This window comes from Oreochromis niloticus, linkage group LG17 (genome assembly GCF_001858045.2).
Source record: "Oreochromis niloticus isolate F11D_XX linkage group LG17, O_niloticus_UMD_NMBU, whole genome shotgun sequence".
NCBI classification, from domain to species: Eukaryota; Metazoa; Chordata; class Actinopteri; order Cichliformes; family Cichlidae; genus Oreochromis; species Oreochromis niloticus.
This window is the reverse complement of record NC_031981.2, coordinates 4,037,789-4,058,002: the sequence shown is the minus strand read 5'-3', so window position 1 is coordinate 4,058,002 and position 20,214 is coordinate 4,037,789. Positions and strand designations below refer to the sequence as shown.

The 20,214-nt window shown below is 41.0% G+C and overlaps 2 protein-coding genes and 1 pseudogene across 4 annotated transcripts; 1 reads left to right on the top strand and 2 right to left on the bottom strand.

Annotated features, from left to right (window-relative positions):
• Positions 1-114: 114 nt before the first annotated feature.
• On the bottom strand, positions 115-3,403 carry LOC109195171 (syncytin-2-like). The gene is made up of 2 exons (XM_019346795.2): positions 2,588-3,403; positions 115-1,279 (listed from the first exon to the last, which is right to left on the bottom strand). Exons 1-2 carry the CDS (start codon positions 2,973-2,975, stop codon positions 669-671), a joined length of 999 nt encoding a protein of 332 aa, XP_019202340.1. The 5' UTR covers positions 2,976-3,403; the 3' UTR covers positions 115-668.
• A 6,067-nt stretch (positions 3,404-9,470) lies between these two features.
• On the bottom strand, positions 9,471-17,058 carry LOC100708619 (sodium-coupled monocarboxylate transporter 1). Of its 3 annotated transcripts, none has more exons than XM_019346793.2 (17): positions 16,600-17,058; positions 16,110-16,229; positions 15,921-15,986; positions 15,764-15,815; positions 15,604-15,671; positions 14,736-14,774; positions 14,156-14,271; positions 13,940-14,080; positions 12,648-12,777; positions 12,452-12,540; positions 12,205-12,314; positions 11,624-11,691; positions 11,366-11,452; positions 10,318-10,532; positions 10,095-10,105; positions 9,906-9,994; positions 9,471-9,823 (listed from the first exon to the last, which is right to left on the bottom strand). In XM_019346793.2, the coding sequence occupies exons 1-17, from the start codon at positions 16,822-16,824 to the stop codon at positions 9,722-9,724; spliced, it is 1,728 nt and encodes a 575-aa protein (XP_019202338.1). In that variant the 5' UTR covers positions 16,825-17,058; the 3' UTR covers positions 9,471-9,721. The 3 variants fall into 3 exon arrangements, with proteins under 3 accessions (XP_019202338.1, XP_019202337.1, XP_019202336.1); XM_019346792.2 differs by having other exon boundaries at positions 10,095-10,192; positions 15,942-15,986; positions 16,600-17,051; XM_019346791.2 differs by having other exon boundaries at positions 10,095-10,192; positions 16,600-17,049.
• A 1,840-nt stretch (positions 17,059-18,898) lies between these two features.
• LOC109195170 (LYR motif-containing protein 5A-like) lies at positions 18,899-19,196 on the top strand (annotated as a pseudogene).
• Positions 19,197-20,214: the final 1,018 nt, after the last annotated feature.

Genomic DNA, 20,214 nt, shown 5'->3' with positions numbered 1-20,214 from the left:
AATAAAGGGGAAAATAGGACGGGTATATTTCAAGTTTGTTATTTAAGTTATTGGGCTTAGCAACACACCTGTCAAAGGAAAAAAACCTTAGAGAAGCAAGAAACACAAACTCAATTTATGGCATGTACATGGGCGAGGCTTACTGCGTGGCAAGACACAGGCAAGTCGCGCAGAGCCTCAGTCCGTTCTTTATTTTATAGCAGAGAATAGATTACACACCATCTCTAGGTGGAGCATACGTAATAGAAAAACATCTCTAGATATGGTTATCGCATGAGTGGCCGTTATCCATAAGACAAGAGGAACTAGTATCTTTTGTCATATCAGCTTCAGGTTGGAACTGTCTCTGCCTGAGAGTGTGTTACTTTGTAACTTCCTCACGCATGCTTCTGTTCCTTAATCTGTAGGTTGCAGGCACATCATGTTCTCACAAGAAATTATACTTAAGCAAAATAAAAGTTATCAAAGTAAGTAAATGTAAAAATCTCTTAACATTCCCTCCTGTTTTTGCTGATTTAATTTCTTCATAAAACATGCTTAAAACATCAAAGTCTACTTTCTTGCTGTCTGCATTTTCAAGTAGCTCGTCATTGTGTATGTGATTTTAATCAAACATGGTTATATTCACATTATAATTTTAAACAGTGGCATTTTCATCATTTTCATCTTCACTCATCATTAGGTTCTAAATCAAGTGGAATACTGACGTATGCTGCAAGTGAGGTGTTAATCATTCGTTTGATTATGGCTTTTAGACATGGGATAACACATGTGGCAAAGAAGCAGAACAAAATTAAAAACACTCCAACTCCAATGAGTAGTCTCTTCAGTACTTGTAGCCATGAGCCATTGAAAAGCCAGGTGAACCAATCAGTGGTGTTTTTCACATAGTCCTGACTTTGGGCTTCCTTCAGTTGCCTCAAGGCATTCAGAGCATCAGTCATGTTTGAGGAATGCACATTGTCCGAGATGTAGGTACAGCAGGTGTTGTCGAAGAGGACACATAGTCCTCCTTTCTCGGCGAGAATCATATCCAATGCTACTCTGTGTTGCATTACTGCAATGCGCAGAGCGTCGATTTCTTGGTTTTGTTCATCGTTGATTTTACATGATGCGTTCAGAAAGAGTCCAAAGCGATAATCCAATGTTTCAATCCTTAACATGTTTTTTCCGGTTCCAACCCACGGAAACAGTGAGTGGAGGACCTTCTGTCCAGTGGTCCATAGTTTGAATTCCTCGGGCACATCACTGCCGTACACGGGGTCGTGTGGTTGGATACTTCCGGCGCCCCCCGTGTGCGGCAGCCTGTTACAGCAGCTCTGCTCATTCTGAGTTTCTTTCTTTCTTATCTTTTACTTCTCGTAATTTTTTATAACTAACATATTAGTAATTAGTCTACTACCTGGATTTTGGACTACCTCACCGACCGACCACAGTATGTGAGGACTCAGGGCTGTGTGTCGGACAGGGTCGTCTGCAGTACGGGGGCCCCACAGGGAACGGTTCTGGCTCCGTTCCTCTTCACCATCTACACTGCAGACTTCTCCCACAACTCCACCCAGTGCTTCCTGCAGAAGTTCTCTGATGACTCTGCAATAGTCGGCCTCATCACTGATGGGGACGACAAGGAGTACAGAGGACTGACTCAGGACTTTGTGGACTGGTGCCAGCTGAACTACCTCCAGATCAATGCCAGTAAAACCAAGGAGCTGGTGGTAGACTTCTGCAGGCACAAACATCCTCCACTGCAACCACTGAACATCCAAGGTATGGACATTGAGGCTGTGGACAGCTACAGGTACCTTGGTGTTCATCTGAACAACAAACTGGACTGGACTCATAACTCAGACGCCCTCTACAGGAAAGGGCAGAGCAGACTGTACCTGCTGCGGAGACTCAGGTCGTTTGGAGTAGAGGGCCCACTCCTGAAGACCTTCTATGACTCTGTGGTGGCCTCAGCCATCTTTTACGGTGTGGTCTGCTGGGGCAGCAGCATCTCTGCTGGGGACAGGAAGAGACTGAACAGGCTGATCCGAAGGGCCAGCTCTGTTCTAGGATGCCCTCTGGACCCAGTGGAGGTGGTGAGTGACAGGAGAATGGTGGCTAAGCTGTCATCCCTGTTGGACAACATCTCCCACCCCATGCATGAGACTGTGACAGCACTGAGCAGCTCCTTCAGTGGGAGACTGCGGCACCCACGGTGTGGGACGGAGAGATTTCACAGGTCTTTCCTCCCCACTGCTGTCAGACTCTACAACAAAGACTTTAACTGATCAAACACACAAACCCACACATGTGCAATAACACTAAGTGCAATAATCTTCCTGGCATCGTTGTATTTTTTACTCAGTTGTATATAGCATTTGTATTCTATTTTTATCTTATTGTATATTTTATTCTATTTTATTCTACTGTATATAGTATTTTATTTTATTCTATTCTGTACAGTTGTGTACTGTATTTATTCTTATTTTATTTTATTCTAATTTTTGCTTCATAACTTTTGCACTGTCCACTTCCTGCTGTGACAAAACAAATTTCCCACATGTGGGACTAATAAAGGTTATCTTATCTTATCTTATCTTACCTGGAGATGTTGATCTTCCTTTCTGTCGTGTGGTTGGGGTGGTGTTTACAGCGGTCATCCTGAAGGTGTGGTCTGATATGAAGATGGGGGCACAAACTCCGGTCCAGCCTGGGGGTAGTATGAAATAAGCACGTTGTCCACATAGCCAGGCCATTCCTTGGACCCAGTAAGTGCCATTTGAGGGGCCGGTCATGTTCACAGGGGCACCTTCTCCACTTCCAGCGGTCTGATTACAGTTAGTGGTGTTTCCAAGCGGTCTGTTACCGTTGTTTTGCTGGTAGCACATGGAGTGGTTCTTCCCTGGGGTTTGGTCCAAGAACACTGGGAAGTGAATGGATGTGTTCCGGTTTGTCACGTTGAAGTTGATCCAGAAAAGTTGGTCACACATTCCATTGTCAAGTCCAGCGTCTTCAATGGTGATTATCTCGTGTTGGGGTGGTCCCTGAAAGATACTAAGGAAGTTAAGCGAGTAGATGGTAGATGAGCTTGTCTCGTTGATGATGATTTTATTATGCTGATAGCCAACGCCCGAAAAGCTGGCGGCACGTTTGGCTTGTGTTTTGTTCTTTATTGTCCTCGAAAAGTGCGAGGAGTCCTGCTAGGAGCAGGAGAACAGCTGCTAGGACGGTGAGTGTCTTCATGACAGCCAAACACACCTAGATCCTCGGGTGAGTAGACTACTGGCGAGAAGTAGAGGGCGGGATATACCCAATCAGCCCTCTCTTCACCAGGTAGATCACCAGAGGGTAGGGGTGCTGGAGTCTATGAGTCTGGGCTGTCACTCACTTTCTTGCAGTGGTTTTGGTGAATCCAAGATGGTCTCTCTGCTATCTTACAGGCGGTTGGTGTGGTGATGAGCACTTGGTATGGGCCTTCCCAGCGGGGCGAGCTCCAATTCTTTCTATGGAGAACTCGAATCAGGACCCAATCACCTGGCTTCAACCTGCAAGATACTGGAGAAGATTCAGAAGGCAGTTTATTGTTCAAAACAATATCTTTGTTTTCTAGTAGCTTCGACATCCATTCTGCTAGTGTGGTCTCTCTGATTGATTTATCTAAAGGTTCACTTGTGATTGGCAGTGGAAATGGTCTGCCATGAATGATTTCAAAAGGTGTGAGTTTCTGAGAACCCTGTGTTAGTCTCATCCACATTTTTACTAGGCCTATACACTCAGGCCATGGTCTCCCTGTTTCTTCCAAACATTTTCTAAGTCTCTGTTTTATTGTGCCGTTAGTTCTTTCCGCTAATCCTGCACTTTGCGGGTGATAAGCACAGTGATTTTTGATGCTGAATCCTAGTGCTTCAGAGACTTTGCTGATTACCTCATTGACAAAGTGTGTCCCATTATCTGATCTTATCAGAGTGGGGATGCCATATGTTGGAATAAAATGGTTACATAAGCATTTTGCTACTGAAATGGCATCTGCTTTCTTTACTGGGTAGATTTCTGGCCATTTTGAGAATACGTCTATGATCACTAGAGCGTATTTTGAGCCTTGGCATTCATTTAGTTCAATAAAATCCATGTGGATTGTGTGGAAAGGATGAGGTGGTGTGGGAAAATGACCTCTTTTTGGTCTGAGATTCCCTTGTGCATTGTGTTTTTTTGGCAAATCATGCATGTTCTGACAAATTCTTTTGCTGAAGTTTCGAAATTTAGAGTGTAAAAGTGTTTTGGAGATAATATATCAACCATCCCTCCTGTTGACACATGGAGAGTAACTCCATGTGTCACTAAGGCTGCTGTTTTGTGTAGAGATTTTGGAAGTATTGGTTTTCCTTCACAAACCATCAAGTCATCTTTTAGTTGCGCTCCGCATTTCAGCCATTTCCTTTGCTCAGCTGTGGGAGCTGCTTTTTGTTCATCAACATCAAGTGGTATTTGTGAGGGTGATGTTGACATTAGTGTGTCTACAGTTTGTTGTGCCGCTGATTTTGCAGCTTGATCTGCAAAGTTATTGCCTTTTGTTATGCTTGAGTTGTCTCTTTGGTGTGCTGCACATTTACATATTGCTAGCTGTCTTGGCAGGGTTATTACTTCTAAAAGTGTTTTTAGAAGATTTCTGTGTTGTACTGGATGTCCTGTGGAGGTAACCATGCCTCTATTTTGCCAGATTTTTGCAAAATGGTGTACTGTAAATGTCAACTCGTTGTTTGGTTTCTTCATCTAGCTTTCTTATGCAGCAATGTGCGTCGCCATCTTCCAGAGTGGGAAGAAGTGTGCTAGGGTTTAGCTGTCCACACTTCGGAATTCTGATGTGTGACTGTGAGAGTAAAATGTCTACATAGGAAAGTTGTCATGCATGTGTGAGGTATGACAGATTTGCTTGCAGTAAGATGGAGGTCACAGCATGTGGGACTTTAATGATCAATGTGTGTCCTAAAACAATATCAGCGGACTTTTTAACTGCCTCTGCTGCGGCTGCACAAGCCTGCACGCATGTAGGCAGACCCAATGCAACGGAGTCTAATTTACACGAATAAAATGCAAGTGGGCGTTGTTTTTCCCCAAAGGCCTGTGTTAGAACAGCCTTCATATAACCTGCACCTCCATCTACATGCGAGTAGAAAGGCTTATCATAATCAGGCAAAGCCAAAACTGTATTTGTCTGTAATGCCAGTTTCAAGTTACTGAATGCTTCTTCTGCTTTCTTCTTTGTAGATGCAACACTATATTTTGACTTAGGGCATTTTAGGCAATTCCTTTTTTCAAAGAACTCACACATCTTACATATTTCAAACTTTTAAGTTAGGAAAAAACTTTGCATTGCTTACAGCTCATAGCTCACAGCTCTAAAACTAGGCATTAATAAATCATATGCCTAATCATTATGTGTCACTGTGATCCACAAGTATGATCACAAATTTGTTTTTCAAACCAACAAAACAAACAAACAAAAACAAAAAACAAATTGCCGATGGCATGAAGGCTTTACACACATGAGTCAGGACACAAAAAGAAAAAGCTGCTGCCAGAAACAAAGCAGAAGTGTGAAGGAAAAAAACTGAGCTCACAAACAGCTGCATGTGTGACCTTTAATATGCAGCTTCTGCTCTAAAAAACAAATAAAAATAAAAAATGTGTAACTTGCTCATCAGCTTGGTAGTGTCCACATATTTAATTCATTTTATTCAGCTTCTCAAACCTGTAGCTTTAGCTGTTGTATACAGGGTTTGGCTTATTAGTTGTTAGTATAGGTTTGCTCTTCATCTCAACAAAGTCTCATCTAGGATGACAGGTTTACAACCAGGTCAAGTGTCTCTATGCACTTGATTAGTTTAGGTATTTTCCTTATTTTCTTCATCTCATATATCATTGTACTGAGTTTGAGCAAACCTTAAGCTTGAATCAGAGTACTTTTAACAATCTTCCACCTCACATCATGACTGACTGAGGTGCCTCTTCTTCTTAATATTATTATGTCACTATTAATGTTATTATTGTTTTGTTTTTCCTTTTTTATAACAGCAATAGTATATTACAATACACTACTTTACTACTAATATACAATAGTTTATTATTTTATATTTCATTATGTATCCATCAAAGGCCGATGTGACCTGCAGTTTCACACCTTCCCAAGCTGGAGACATTTGCTTTTCCACACTCTTTCCCTGGCTGAACAATGACACAGCCTTAATATACCTTATGCATTTCTCTATTTTATTTAATATGTTTTGTGTGAATTGTCTGCTTTCATTTATTCTATTTGTTCAGCTTGGTTGTCTTCCCAATTTTGTTTCATTTGTTAGTACCAATTTACAGGTTGTTATCTTTCCTATTATTAGTTTGAATACATAAGCTCTAATTTAATTTAACCCTTTGTTTATTCCACTATGCATTCCTCTTGTATTTATGTGTATTCAGTTGGGTCTGTATCCAGCCCTTTTTAAACTTTGATCTCTAATCTTTTACTTGATGAGGGATTACTATGTTCTTCCTGATATGGGTGAATGTATAGTGGGACGTTTTGTTTTCTTAGGCTTTCTCCATCTACAAGCACTAATTTGTCCGGCGCCTGGACATTTTTTTTCTAACCACTGCTCGTCAGCAGTGAGTTTTGGTGGGCTGATTACCCATTGTTACAACACAACTGCAGAGCTTTCTCTGGTATGAGACTCAGGAGTGGTTGCTGACGCGGCCTCCAACTCCGAGCTACTCGCGGAGCGGAGTCAGTTTTACGGGACGGAGCCCAACCTACTTCTCCTTTGTCACCAGTACTTCAGCGTCTTACAGCAAATAAAATAACAATAACAACTGGAAGCAACTCAGCAGCGTATTGTGCTGTAAAATTAGTTTACTTCCAACAGACAGAAAAATGACATACACAAAACACATATATTCACTCTTGTTTCTTTACACGCGCGGGTCCTTGCTGCGGACCAGGCCAGTTTTAACTTTTTCAAGTTAAGTTTTAGACGTCTTAAATCCTTACAGCGGATCACTCTCTTTGTGCACCCGTGCAGTGGGTCAGCCTAATGCGCTATTAATCCTTGCGGCGGATAAGACCTATGCGCTTCTCTTTTGTGCACCCGTGCAGTGGGTCAGCCTAATGCGCTATTAATCCTTGCGGCGGATAAGACCTATGCGCTTTTTTTAAAAACAAAGAGTTTGTTTCTCACCTCTCCAAAGGATCTGTAGTTAGGACGGAGATCTCCTCACTGCACCCCAGCGCCGTGGACCGTTCTAAATCACCCTGGCCTAGACCCGAATTCACGTTCTAGGGCTCTCACCTCTACCTAGAGAGGGCTGTCGACAGACTTCAGGGTCGGCTTCTCACGGCGTCAGGATGCACTGAGGGTCTCTGGTTAGGAGTCACAGCCAATCAGCTGTTATTTCCCATCTGGCTCGAAGAACCAAGAAATATGTCAAAGGAAAAAAACCTTAGAGAAGCAAGAAACACAAACTCAATTTATGGCATGTACATGGGCGAGGCTTACTGCGTGGCAAGACACAGGCAAGTCGCGCAGAGCCTCAGTCCGTTCTTTATTTTATAGCAGAGAATAGATTACACAGCATCTCTAGGTGGAGCATACGTATGTTACGGCCTCTGGCCTCAGGTGGCCCCGCCTTCCTCTATGGAAATCAGTGTTCCAGGACTCATGGGGGATTGGCTGGCCCCGGACCTATGCCCGCCTCAACTACATGCAGATCAGAGTGTGCCAGACCACTCACACCATTGGCTGCTGCAGGAGCCTTGAACATGACGGACCAATGACACGGCTGCCTGCATTTACCGGGGAATACAAAAGGCTGGAAGTCCTTCACTCAGTGGCTGCTGCTTAGGACTGAACATGCAGTTTGCCCTTCGTGCCTCTCAGATCAACCTTTGTTGAACTTGTTCATATTTCTGAACTTTGTTAAACCCTGGTGTATGCTTGAACTTAGCCTGACTAGAGCTTTGAGCTGCTAGCTGGCTGTGAGTAGAATATTGTGATGCTGGCTCGCCTTAGTTTACTCTTAGCGTTTATTTTTTGTGCCGCCAGCTTGCCTTAGTTAACCTTTAGCTTTTACTCTTGTCTTTTCTTTTGTCTTTATATAGTAATTGTTTGCCCAGAGGTCTGTTGAACAGCCCTGTCGGTTTTCTGTTTAAAGTTTGAAATTAAAACCTTTCTTTACTCAGTTTTGTGTTCGGGGCTTGTGTATGTTACTCCTCCCCTGACGCCTAGCAGAGCCGGGTCGTAACAACGTAATAGAAAAACATCTCTAGATATGGTTATCGCATGAGTGGCCGTTATCCATAAGACAAGAGGAACTAGTATCTTTTGTCATATCAGCTTCAGGTTGGAACTGTCTCTGCCTGAGAGTGTGTTACTTTGTAACTTCCTCACGCATGCTTCTGTTCCTTAATCTGTAGGTTGCAGGCACATCATGTTCTCACAAGAAATTATACTTAAGCAAAATAAAAGTGGCACATATACTAATGTGCCACAAACAGGACTTTAATATCACCAACCATTCCCAATTTATTACGGTGTATCCGTATAAATGGCCCACCCTGTATTTATAAAATTACTTGCAGGCCAATTAAAAATGGACCCGCGGGCCGGAGTTTGGACACCCCTGGTTTAGGCCATTCTGTTATAGATTAGCTGGTGTTATTTCATGACCCAATTTGGTCCAAGCTTTAACTGCCGGGTAGACAGACGGCCTCATATCTTACTCTTGAATACTTTGGCATACAGAGGAGTTCATGATTGACTCTGACTGGAAGGTGCCCGGGTCCTGTAGCTGGAAAACGAGCCCAAATTATGACCACTGGGCTTGACAATTGTCATGAGGTGGTTGTGTTAAAGTGCTATGTTTAACTTTTGCAAAATGCGGAGCTGTTGTCTTTCTGAAGGACAATGGTCAGGTCGTCTTGTGACATTTGGATTAATAAACCAAAGCTAAAAAAACTTTATGACTCAGTAATAAATAGCATCAAAACTACCTTGAATGTATTCATTACCTGTTTGTGTGGATTGTGTCCTGTGGACGTTTCAGCATCTGTGTCTGGTACATGAAGTGAGCAAATTCTGTGTTGTCCTTCTGGTCAGAGAAATTCAAACATTGCAGAAAGAGAGGATCACTTATGTTTGAACTATTTCGACTATTCCTTCCACAGTGTGTCTTTTATCCCGTCTTCCTTCTCTCACACCAACCGGTCACAGCAGATGGCCCCGCCCCTCCCTGAGCCTGGTTCTGTCGGAGGTTTCTTCCTGTTAAAAGGGAGTTTTTCCTTCCCACTGTCGCCAAAGTGCTTGCTCATAAAGGGTCATATGATTGTTGGCTTTGTCTCTGTATGTATTATTGTAGGGTCTACCTTACAATATAAAGTGCCTTGAGGTGACTGTTGTTGTGATTTGGCGCTGTATAAATAAAATTGAATTGAATTGAAATGATGTTTATCATGTGGCTTTTTATTAATAACGTGTTAATCTAAACAATACAAACATGCAATCATCATTGTACAGAAGCAGATATTTGAAGTGCTTTCTACTTTTTACTGAATCACTGGAAAAATAAAAACATTATTGTCTCGCTGACAACTCAGTTCCTTTGGTCTCATTTTTATGAAGTCAGGTGATTACAATCCTGGATTTGAGCTTTACAGCAGCTTTGTTGTGAAATTCTTCAGCTGTATCAGTCGTTAAAAAGATGAGACACGGGTATTGTCAAATTTCTCTTCAGCAGGATTATTGATTTCATCCTCCTTGTTTGGCTGACCAACACTGTCTGTTCCTCCCATGACCTAAGGAAGGAAAAGTACAAGGCAGAATTGATCACCTGTCTTCAGTCTCTTACTTTTGATACCTTTGCCCTTCAGCACGTACCCCGTCTTTGACACGTTTAAACAGGTGATAAGAAAGAGTGTCTTCTTTCATTAGCATAAGCCTCGGGTCCACCGTCTCCCTCAATCCCCCTGAAATGATGAGTGGAAGAACAAAAACAAAATGTTGTTATGAAACAATAAGAAAATGAGATCACAGTTCCAATGGCAAAATCTTTTCTTTTTTTCTTACCTGTCAAGAGACTGATGATTATCCCAACAATAATAGCTGTTAAACCTCCAATGACAACGAAATAAAGGTAGGATGGAGATTGCCACTGAACCACATGTCTGGTGGTGAGAGAGATTAGTTTTTTCTCATATGCCCTTTATATATACTATAGGAAAGCTCGGTCATCCCATCTCACCAGGCAATATTATATTAATTGATCTAACACAGACTGAACCACACTTACATGTCATCAGTATTCTGTCCTGGGGTTGCGGTATAAAGGCTTGGTTCTGTTGGCAGTGGGGTAGTCCAATTGAGACTTCCACCAGAAGAAAAGTTACAGCCCTCAGTGCTCAGCGAGAGAGGTCGGGTCATCTCAGGAGGAGAAGGGGATATTATTTCTCCAATGGTCACAGACACAGCCGCAGCCAACCCTGCTACGAGGCCCCATAGACCTCCCTGTGGACAAATATAAGGAGCTTCATGAAATATATATTACATAGTTCAACAATCAAAAATGTTTGTCAGAGGCAAGTGTCACTCAGCGTTCAGACTCATTTTTCAATATTATTTTCAGTTTGACAGCAGAACTGTGTAAGAGAAAACTGATGATTTCTGAGTTTATTTATACAGTTCCAAATCACAACAAAACTTGGTTGGAGGCACTTTATATTGTAAGGTAAAGACCGTACAATCCAGAGAGATGGATTATAACTAGATGATGAATAATAACTAATGATTTGATACAAAGTGGTGTGTAACCACAGAGAGTGGAAAAAGGTGAGTGAAGAAGAAACGCTCAACAGGCAAGCCCCCATCAACGCCGTGTAACCAAGAGAGGGCTCAGCACCTGATCCAATCCTAACAATAAGCTCAATAAGCTCAGTTTCAACAAATTATAAAATCCTGCGAGTTGGTTCCACTGAACAGGGTCAATTGATGGGGTTTTACACCTATGCAGTAAAAACAAACACACAAACAAAAAAATCCAAAAATCTAAAGATTTTAGTTGGTGTTTAAAGTTATTTGGTAATTGTTATTTTTTTTCATGCCATTAACATTTTTTAAACATTGAACATTAATTAGGGTGACTTTTTATACTGTAAATACTGTATAAGAAAAAAAAATGCTCCCTGCACTATGTTATACAATGAAAGGTTGATGCAATACAGTTGATACGATGATACAACTGTCGATTCTTTCATGCTACCAAGGGCTGATTTTGGCCACATTTTGAGATCCCTGGAGGTAGAAATTTTCAAATGAAAATACTAAAATGAGAATGGACTTACTTTGGAGTTGACAAATGGACAGAGGACACCCAAACTGAACAGACCAAGTAAAGGACCTCCACAGACCCCACCAATGATGGACACTGCCTGTTTGAAGAGACCTGCAGCTCAAAAAACACTTTAAAAATGGTCGTATTTACTGAGGTGAAAAATGTACTTATTTATATAACTAACATGCTTCCTAATAAAACAACAACAACATTCCTGGATTTGTTTGCCTGAAAACATTGACAGCTCTGCATTAACAGATCCCTCTACCTGCATCATATGTCCCATGAGTGATGCCAGTCCAGCCATGGCAACACATACAATTCCAAAAAATAAACCTGCAAAACAGTCACATCACAAAATGACATCTTTATTGACTACCAGCCGCATCCACAAAGCAGAGATTAGTTTAATCTAACATAACATGCAGCTTACAGTGGGGCAAAAAAAAGTATTTAGTCCGCCACCAATTTTGCAAGTTCTCCCACTTAAAAATATGAGAGAGGTCTGTAATTTTCATCATAGCTATACGTCAACTATGAGAGACAAAATGAGAAAAAAACTCCAGATTTTCTGATTTTTAAAGAATTTATTTGCAAATTATGGTGGAAAATAAGCATTTGCTCAACAACAAAAGTTCATCTCAATACTTCGTTATATACTCTTTGTTGGCAATGACAGGGGTCAAACGTTTTCTGTAAATCTTCACAAGGTTTTCTCATTTTGTCTCTCATAGTTGAGGTATAGCTATGGTGAAAATTACAGGCCTCTTTTGCACAATTGGTGGCTGACTAAATACTCTTTTTCCCCACTGTATATTATAAACAAACAACAGATAACTCATTATTTACTCAGCCCTTTGGAGATTAAGAGAAGCTTTTTCTCAGATAGTTTAATGCGTGGTTTGATCAGGTCCTCCATGGTCACTGCAGCCATTGCGTTGATTGAAGTAGAAACTGTGCTGAACATGAAGGAATGAACCATGGTTACTTTGGAGTAACTGACATTACTGAGACTTTAAATGTGGCACAGCTTTAAATGTTACATGCATCAGTGGGACCAGATGAATAAAAATATAACAACTTATGTTGTATGAACCTCAGAGAGGCACTATATACTGCAGCAAAAAATAGTCCTGGAAGGCCTTGGTGATCTGCCAAGATATCCATCACCAAATAAGGCAACAGCTGTAAAGGAAAGAAAAGATTTTTATTGAAAGATCACAAAAATAACTTGAATAAAAACAGTGGCACTGTTGGTACATCCTGCGTTTTCTTTGTTTATGTGTATGTACCTGATCAGGTGAAGAAACCTGTCCAGCTTTCCATGGGTCACAGTTCTTAAAGAACGAATAAAGGCACAGCCCTGAAATCACTGATGATGTCAGGGTGCAAGCTAGGCCTAACACGTTGATGAACAGAGCTCTGAAAACACACAACACGAAAAAGTCAAATATGCATACAAAAATCAGTGTAGCACAGCAAACGAGATTATATTTGCTATCACTGTATGCTGATGATGTCATCATTTATCTTAGCTATCTTTTCCAAGTTTATGATAAGAACGTCATTTGCCAGCAAACCCCACCAATGTAGTTACTTTGGCTGAATCAGAATTTACATAGATGTAGTGTTACGGGTCCGAAATTGAGGACGAGAGTAAAACAATCATGGTCCAGAAGAGGTCAATCAAACAATTGATTTTAATGAATACACGCAGCGTGTATAATGTAAACTGCAAAACCTCAGTTGTAAATCCCCAACCAAAAATACACTTCAGATTGCTTTTATAACATCAGGGTATTATGACGCCCCCTCATGCGTTTACAAGTACATAATTTGCATCTTAAGGACATTATTTGCCTCTTCTACAGATAATGATCAATTCTAAGAGATAAATGCAGAGACAGAAGTTCCCCTTTCTGGCATCCATCCAAATATGGTGGTGAGGTCCCCATGGACTTGTCCTCCTCTTTGGCCCATCTTCTGTCACCTGTTGCTAGGCAAACTCAAATGCAACAAGAAGCTGAATACATTCAGGCCTTTGCTCACTAACTATTTTACTGTAGCAATATACTCAGCATATAAGCTTTTAAGATTATAGTTTTAACTCAACGATTTAAAGTGGTTGTAACTGCACCTGTAATAAACATGTTAATATTTGATTATGATAACCCCTGTAATACAAACTTTAATGTAATGTCAGCAGCTTCAATAACTGTTTCAATAAAATGATTATCATATGGTTTAATGCAATGATCATGACTTTAATGCAAAGTTAATTAATGCAATGATAATGATAATAAGCATAAGTAGCAGTAAGATATTTCCCTTATTCCACAGTAGAAATAGATGTGTCATATTTTGTTGTTTTCTTAAATTATTACTATGAGGAACCTGTAATAATTTGTACCTATACATTGTATTTGCGAGAATTCTGCATTAAAACAGTTCAATGGTTATCACTGTTGCCTCACCGCAACAAGAATCTTGGTTTAAGCTTGCTGGTCATCTGCGCCCTGCCTGATTAGTTTCTGTTTTCAACACTAAATAGGCAGGAATGAATAAATTCCTTTGAATCACTCACAGTCTGGCATGTTTAATGGTCTTGCAGGAGTTGTATCTCTGAACTTGAGGTTGGTAGGTCCCATAAACTGCACTCCAACCAAAAGTCCCTCCGATGACTAGTGTCCAAAAAGTGTGTCTTCTCAGAGGGTTTATGTCAAAGCTGGGATTACACAATAAAAGCATGATATTAGTATAACACACACACACACACACACACACACACACACATACTCACTCCACAAAGTTAATTCTTCCTCCTTCTTGGGCATCTGACAAGATAGTGGAGATTCCTCCTTTTAAGATCACACATTTGATTATAACAGACATGTAGCCTGCAAACATTATTCCGATCTAGAAGAAAAATCAGAGATTTGTTTGGTTGGCAGATCTGTATTCTGTAACTATGTTGACAGATTTTGGATCCAGTTATCAAATTCTTGCTAATTTAGATGAATACTGCAAAGACTCAAGACATGAGTCAAAAGTGGTTGTGGCGTTGATAAAATTAGACTGAAACCTGATTGCAATTTAATTCAGTTTTACTTATATAGCATATGGCATATATTTATATAGTTCCAAGTCACAACAAAAGTTGCTTGAAGGCACATTACACTGTAAGGTAGAGACCCTACAATAATACAGAGAAAACACGAGAAATCAAATGACAGGGTGAAGAAAAAACTCTTTCAACATGAAAAAACCTCCAGCAGAACCAGGCTCAGGGAGGGGCAGCCATCTACCACAACTGTTTGGGGGAACGTTGTGTGAGCATGTTGTTGTGTACTTTTTTCATTTTATTTTATCCAGAACCCTACCTGAACAACATCTGTCCACACCACAGCTTTCAGGCCACCCTGTAACAAACACCACAAAACGTGACAAATCTCTGTGAAAATGGTTAGGAAGCTGTATGTATCAACAGAATCCATAATTTGGAAATATGTGACCGTATTCTGTAGTAGAACATTTTCAGTAAGCGCTGTCAATAAATACAGTTTATTACTGCATTCAAATGAATTCAATTTCATCTATATGGGGCCAAATAACAACAGGACAGGACAAAAGAAGCTATGGAAAAGAGCCAGAGATTAATAACAACTAATGCATCCACAGATAACTGTATACCTCTGTTTAATCTGCAGTGGAGCAAAGTAAAAATTTGTCCTGTGATCTGAAGAGTCACATTTTTTTTGTGGAGACTGTTGAAAAGCTGAAGTCCTAGATCACCCATGAATGAGAAAACATTGTACTCTGTAAACTACAGCAACTGGTTTCTAAGCTTTCAAATGTTTGCAGACTTTTAGAAAAACACCAGGTGACGCAACACATTATGTAATGACGGTTCCAACTTTTGACCCTTAGAGATTGCATGTGACAACATCAAATTTAAAAAAATGAGCACATATTTTTCATGCAACAAAACAAATGATTTGAATTAAATCATCCAAATGAAAACGTCAAGAAATCAGAGGTGATGTTAACTGAGAGATATTTTGTTTTAAAGGGTAAATGGGAAGGGGACCTCATGAATTTTAGGAAAATGTAAAAATTCTAATTTTATCTCTGTTGAATGTGAAAGTGGGGGTCTCTTAAGGTTCCTCACATAGTGATGCTCGGTGAGGTCAGATTGACAATGTGATGCACTGCAGTCTGTGTGTCATATGTAATAAATGTTTTACTAACCAGTGCACAATACAAAGTACAAACAGTGGCTGTCGAAATAATCCCACCCCACAGGTTCATACCAGTCACTGCAAAGAGAGGGGAAATGCATTAACAGGGAAAACACTCTCATACAAGATCCCTTCACGAACTTGACTGTTGGAAACTCGAGCTGACATACCTTGGTTCAAAGCCAGAGCTGGAGCATAAATTACAAGTCCAGTGTAGAGCAACTGTGGCAAAGAGTTGGACAGTCACAAAAACGTCTCTGCTGATACCAATGTAGTTTTATGTGCAGAAGTCAAAGCACTGCAAGGATTGAACCACTGGCTTCTTACTGCGTTAAAAAAGAAGATCACCATTGCCAGGAGACGGGTGGCTCTGCTGAAACGCAGCTCCAGATACTTGGCAGAGACCAGACAAAAAAGACGCATATTGATACTGATACATCAGACTTCTAGTTCCCCTCATGCCCTCCAATTCAGAGGCAAAGCTAGTAATAATGTTGAAAACAAAACCACAGTTACCTCATATGTGCTGTTGATGGCCAGTCTGTAGAAAACTGGGAGAAAGACCTCAGATGTGTACACCACTGCTAATACATAGGAAATACTTAAATAGCCAAATATGGCTCCATAGCGATACACCTACGGACAGGTTGAAAAAGATTTATGGAAACACAAAATAGCAAAACAGTATCAAATAAAGAACAGCGACGCTTAACACAGGTGGCGGTGTTTCTTCACCGGGTGCTGCTGATACTGAACGCGCTTTGGAGCAAAATATGAACAGTGCTGAACTCCGGTGAGTAACACGAAAACTTTAAATTCGTTATTGATTTGTTTGAAATTGGAAGCAGTGTACTCAAAGTAAAGCTCGGTTAGCGGACTCCAGCGGTCTTTGAATGCACAGAAATTACAGTTTTACGCATTTTGTAAAATTCTAATTTAAGCTCTGAATAAATGTTTGTGCGCTGAGGAAGCTGAGTGCAGATCCAGGACAGTCCCGACACGTTACCTCGGCTGGGTTGGACAGCACAGTGACGGATGACATGTAGCTGGCAGTGAGGGACATGGAGACAGCCAGGGCATTGAGTTTTCGGCCCCCAGTTAAAAAGTCCCTGGAGGTTCCTTGTTTCCTGCTTCTCCAGGCGTAATAAAAACCAACAGCAGCAGACAGGAGCAGAACAACAGCAAACACCACATAGTCTGCTGCCACGAGCAAGTGAGCATCCCCGGACATTTTATCACAAGCCGGAGCAAAACTGAAATAAAGCTAAAGCGTTTATCGGGCCGTGCTCTGTAGATCACTGGAAAGGCGGTGTCATCACCTCCAGGTACTCTATTGAACTGTAAGATAAATTACTCCAGGCTGTGCGCGCACGCGTCTTTTCAGGTTAAGATCCCACTCAAAGTTAATGAATAAAGTTTATAAGTTAGAGTGTGAACACATACACATTAAACTTGCGTTATAACTGTATGTTATACACTGACAGCTTATTGCTTTGTGTCCTCTTTCTTGGAATGCGCTTTGTGCCGCCCCCACTAGAAAACTGTCAGAAAACCTGGATGCATGTTTAACGGACCTCTTTCTTGTGCTGTGGCTGGTGGATGTCAGACAGGGACAGGGACGTGCTCTTTGACCACTGTGCTTCACCAGTAAAAGTAATCCTATAGACTAAAGGTGCCAAACATAGGGCCCGTGAGCCAAAAGACTCTGCCCCACTGGATATCTTTAGGAAATGTGAGCAGCATAAACTTTGGACTTTTAACTGTATTTTCATAAGTTTCACAGTTTTTCCTGATAAAGATGTTCACCATGACAATTCATATTATACACCAACGTAAGAGATAAGCAATTAAATGACAGAAACCTTCCTCTTTTTGTTTGATTCTCATTCTCAATAGAAATTTCAGATTTAGGTTTTGTTTTGTTTTGTTTTGTTTATTTTATAGTGAGTCCACAGTAATAACAATAAATTTTAAGTGGCTGATAAGAGTTTCATAAACTGCCTCTTCTGTTTAGTGATTAGTCGACTCCCTGGTGTTGTACCTTTTCACATGTGAAGCGGTTGTTTTAGTTTCTCACTGTGCAGGGTGTAATGCTGGATGCTGGTACAAATAACAATAAAGTTCACTCTTGCATTTCATTTGATGGTTTTTATGAGTCCCACCTTTCCCTTCCCATCTTTGTTCTGGTTGTTTAGGGTTTAATAACCCCAGCAGGTGCTAAGAATCATTCAGTCAGTTTTTATTTTTACAGTGATCCTACGACAACTGGAATGGGCTCCAGCCCAACCGTGACCCTCAGTGTATAAGTGGAAGTAAAGGTATGGATGACTACGAGTCAAATTCATTTTAAATGAGCAAGTCACTTGTTAACTTAGAGAGACGTTTCCCAAATGACTCAACATTTAAGTTGGCTCAATGTTTTGAAAGTGGCCTCAACCGTGATAGGACTGCTGCAGACAAATTATCTGATCATTCACATGTAATGAAATCAAAGCAGGAGGAAAAAGTCTCAGCTGTACTGTGGAGCTGGCAAATGGACACAGGATACCCAACACAAACAGACCAAACATAGGACTTCCACTGACCCCACCGATGATGGTTCTTGCCTGTGAGAGACATCTGAAGTGAAACCTTAAATGCTTTATATAAACACACATGTTTAAGAAGTTCATGTGTTTGGTAGGCCACATTTAAGATTTATGCATTTTCATGTTGTGACTTGTATCAACAGATTCTCACTACCTGAGCAAGTAGTCCCATAAGTGATGGCAGGTCAGCCATAGAAACACACAACACTCCGATACCACAACCTGCAACAACATCGTGTAACAACTGACATTTTAATCATGAAGATTTATTAACTAATTCAGCTTTAACCTCAGTCACATACCAGTGCTCAATGGACAGAGTTAATCATGTACACCATGTACTGTGAACAGATCAGGTACGTACTCAGCGCTCTGGAGATGTGAAGCAGTTGTCTGTCGGTCAGTGTGACATTTGGCTTGATCAGGTGTGTTGATGATTGATGACACTGTGCTGAGTTTAATAAAAGTTATTAAAATGTCTGCAAATCATGTACTTAACATTTGACAATTATCATTTAAGTGATGGAAACAGCTGGGAAACAAGCTGCGTTAAGTAAACTATGTGGCCCAGAGGTAGGAAGTAACAAAGTACAAATACTTTGTTACTGTACTTAAGTACAACTTTCGGGTATCTGTAGTTTACCTGAGTGTTTTTTTATGACTACTTTTTAATTTTACTTTCTACTATGCTAAACTTAATGTTGTGTAATGGTTTCTGTGTGCTCTCTCTCCTGGCCTTCCCTTTCTCCTTTTCTCCTTTCAAAAGTGTGAAAGGCCATGGCCAACCCTTTAAAAACTGAAGTTATCAGGCTGTACAAAAATGTAAGTAAACTAGTGTTAAAACAGACAGGACTGGGTGGTGTGCAATGCTGCAGAGCTTTAAAAGTGTGTCTCTGATCTCCAAACAAGCTCCTGTATCTCGGCCGTGAATACCCTCATTAAGGAGCTAGAAGCTCCGTATTTCCTTCGAAAATATCGGGCCATGACAAAGAGATATTAAGAACCTGAAAAATAATGGCACACACTGATAGCTCCAAGTGGTTTTCCTGGATTACAGTGCAAGCAGTGGACATGTGGTAATCGGTGATTTATCAGCCTTTCGGGTTCACAAACACAGCTTTGGGGCGATCGTGGCTCAAGAGTTTGGAGTTCGCCTTGTAATCGGAAGGTTACCGGTTCGAGCCCCGGCTCGGACAGTCTCGGTCGTTGTGTCCTTGGGCAAGACACTTCACCCGTTGCCTACTGGTGGTGGTCAGAGGGCCCGGTGGCGCCAGTGTCCGGCAGCCTCGCCTCTGTCAGTGCGCCCCAGGGTGGCTGTGGCTACAATGTAGCTTGCCATCACCAGTGTGTGAATGTGTGCGTGAATGGGTGAATGACTGGGTATGTAAAGCGCTTTGGGGTCCTTAGGGACCATAAAGGCGCTATATAAATACAGGCCATTTACCATTTGCCATTTTAACACCTACCGAGTCCAAAACAAAGAACAGAATTTCCAACAGCTGCTCGTTTATTAAACTCAACTAAGGTTGCCTCTGAAAGGGATATGAAAACCTCATCTCTGGGTGTTGCAAAGCGATCATCACTGTCATTGATATTTTGTACCTAAGGCCACTGTTTTAATTTCATATACTGTTTGTAAGCCCAGGATATGTTTTAAGCCTGCTTTGTCCCACTGTCACATTTTTATTGTACAGTTGTCCATATAACGGGGTTCACCTTTTGCATGCTTTTTCTTTTAAACAGCGCATTGTGTTCTGCGTCCTGATTGGCTGTAGACCATTGTCAATCAATCTCCTCCGTGCCGTGCCCTGTACAGTACAGAATGCGTTGAGCTTGTCAAATTTACATAAAACTTCGATCGCTAGCAGTGTGACTCTGAAGTGCTGCACTGTATGTTTGTAAGTTTTCTCCCCGACAAACACATCAATGTCGACGAAACGTTTTGCACTGTGAAAGACACCTGCGGGTGCCTTTGGTTTAATCCCATAATACAATATTTCTTTTTCTAAGAAGGTTTGAACTTTGAGTGTTTA

Bases quoted from the DNA above. Each gene is read 5' to 3' on its own strand.
- LOC109195171 (XM_019346795.2), bottom strand. From the start codon at position 2,975: ATGTGTGACCAACTTTTCTGGATCAACTTCAACGTGACAAACCGGAAC. The intron at 1,280-2,587 runs GTAAGATAAGAT...GGGGCGCCGGAA, and splicing joins AGGAAGATCAACATCTCCAG to GTATCCAACCACACGACCCC.
- LOC100708619 (XM_019346791.2), bottom strand. From the start codon at position 16,824: ATGTCCGGGGATGCTCACTTGCTCGTGGCAGCAGACTATGTGGTGTTT. The intron at 14,775-15,603 runs GTTAGTAAAACA...TGTTTGTTACAG, and splicing joins GTACTTTGTATTGTGCACTG to GGTGGCCTGAAAGCTGTGGT. The intron at 12,315-12,451 runs GTTCATACAACA...CTTCATGTTCAG, and splicing joins GTATATAGTGCCTCTCTGAG to CACAGTTTCTACTTCAATCA.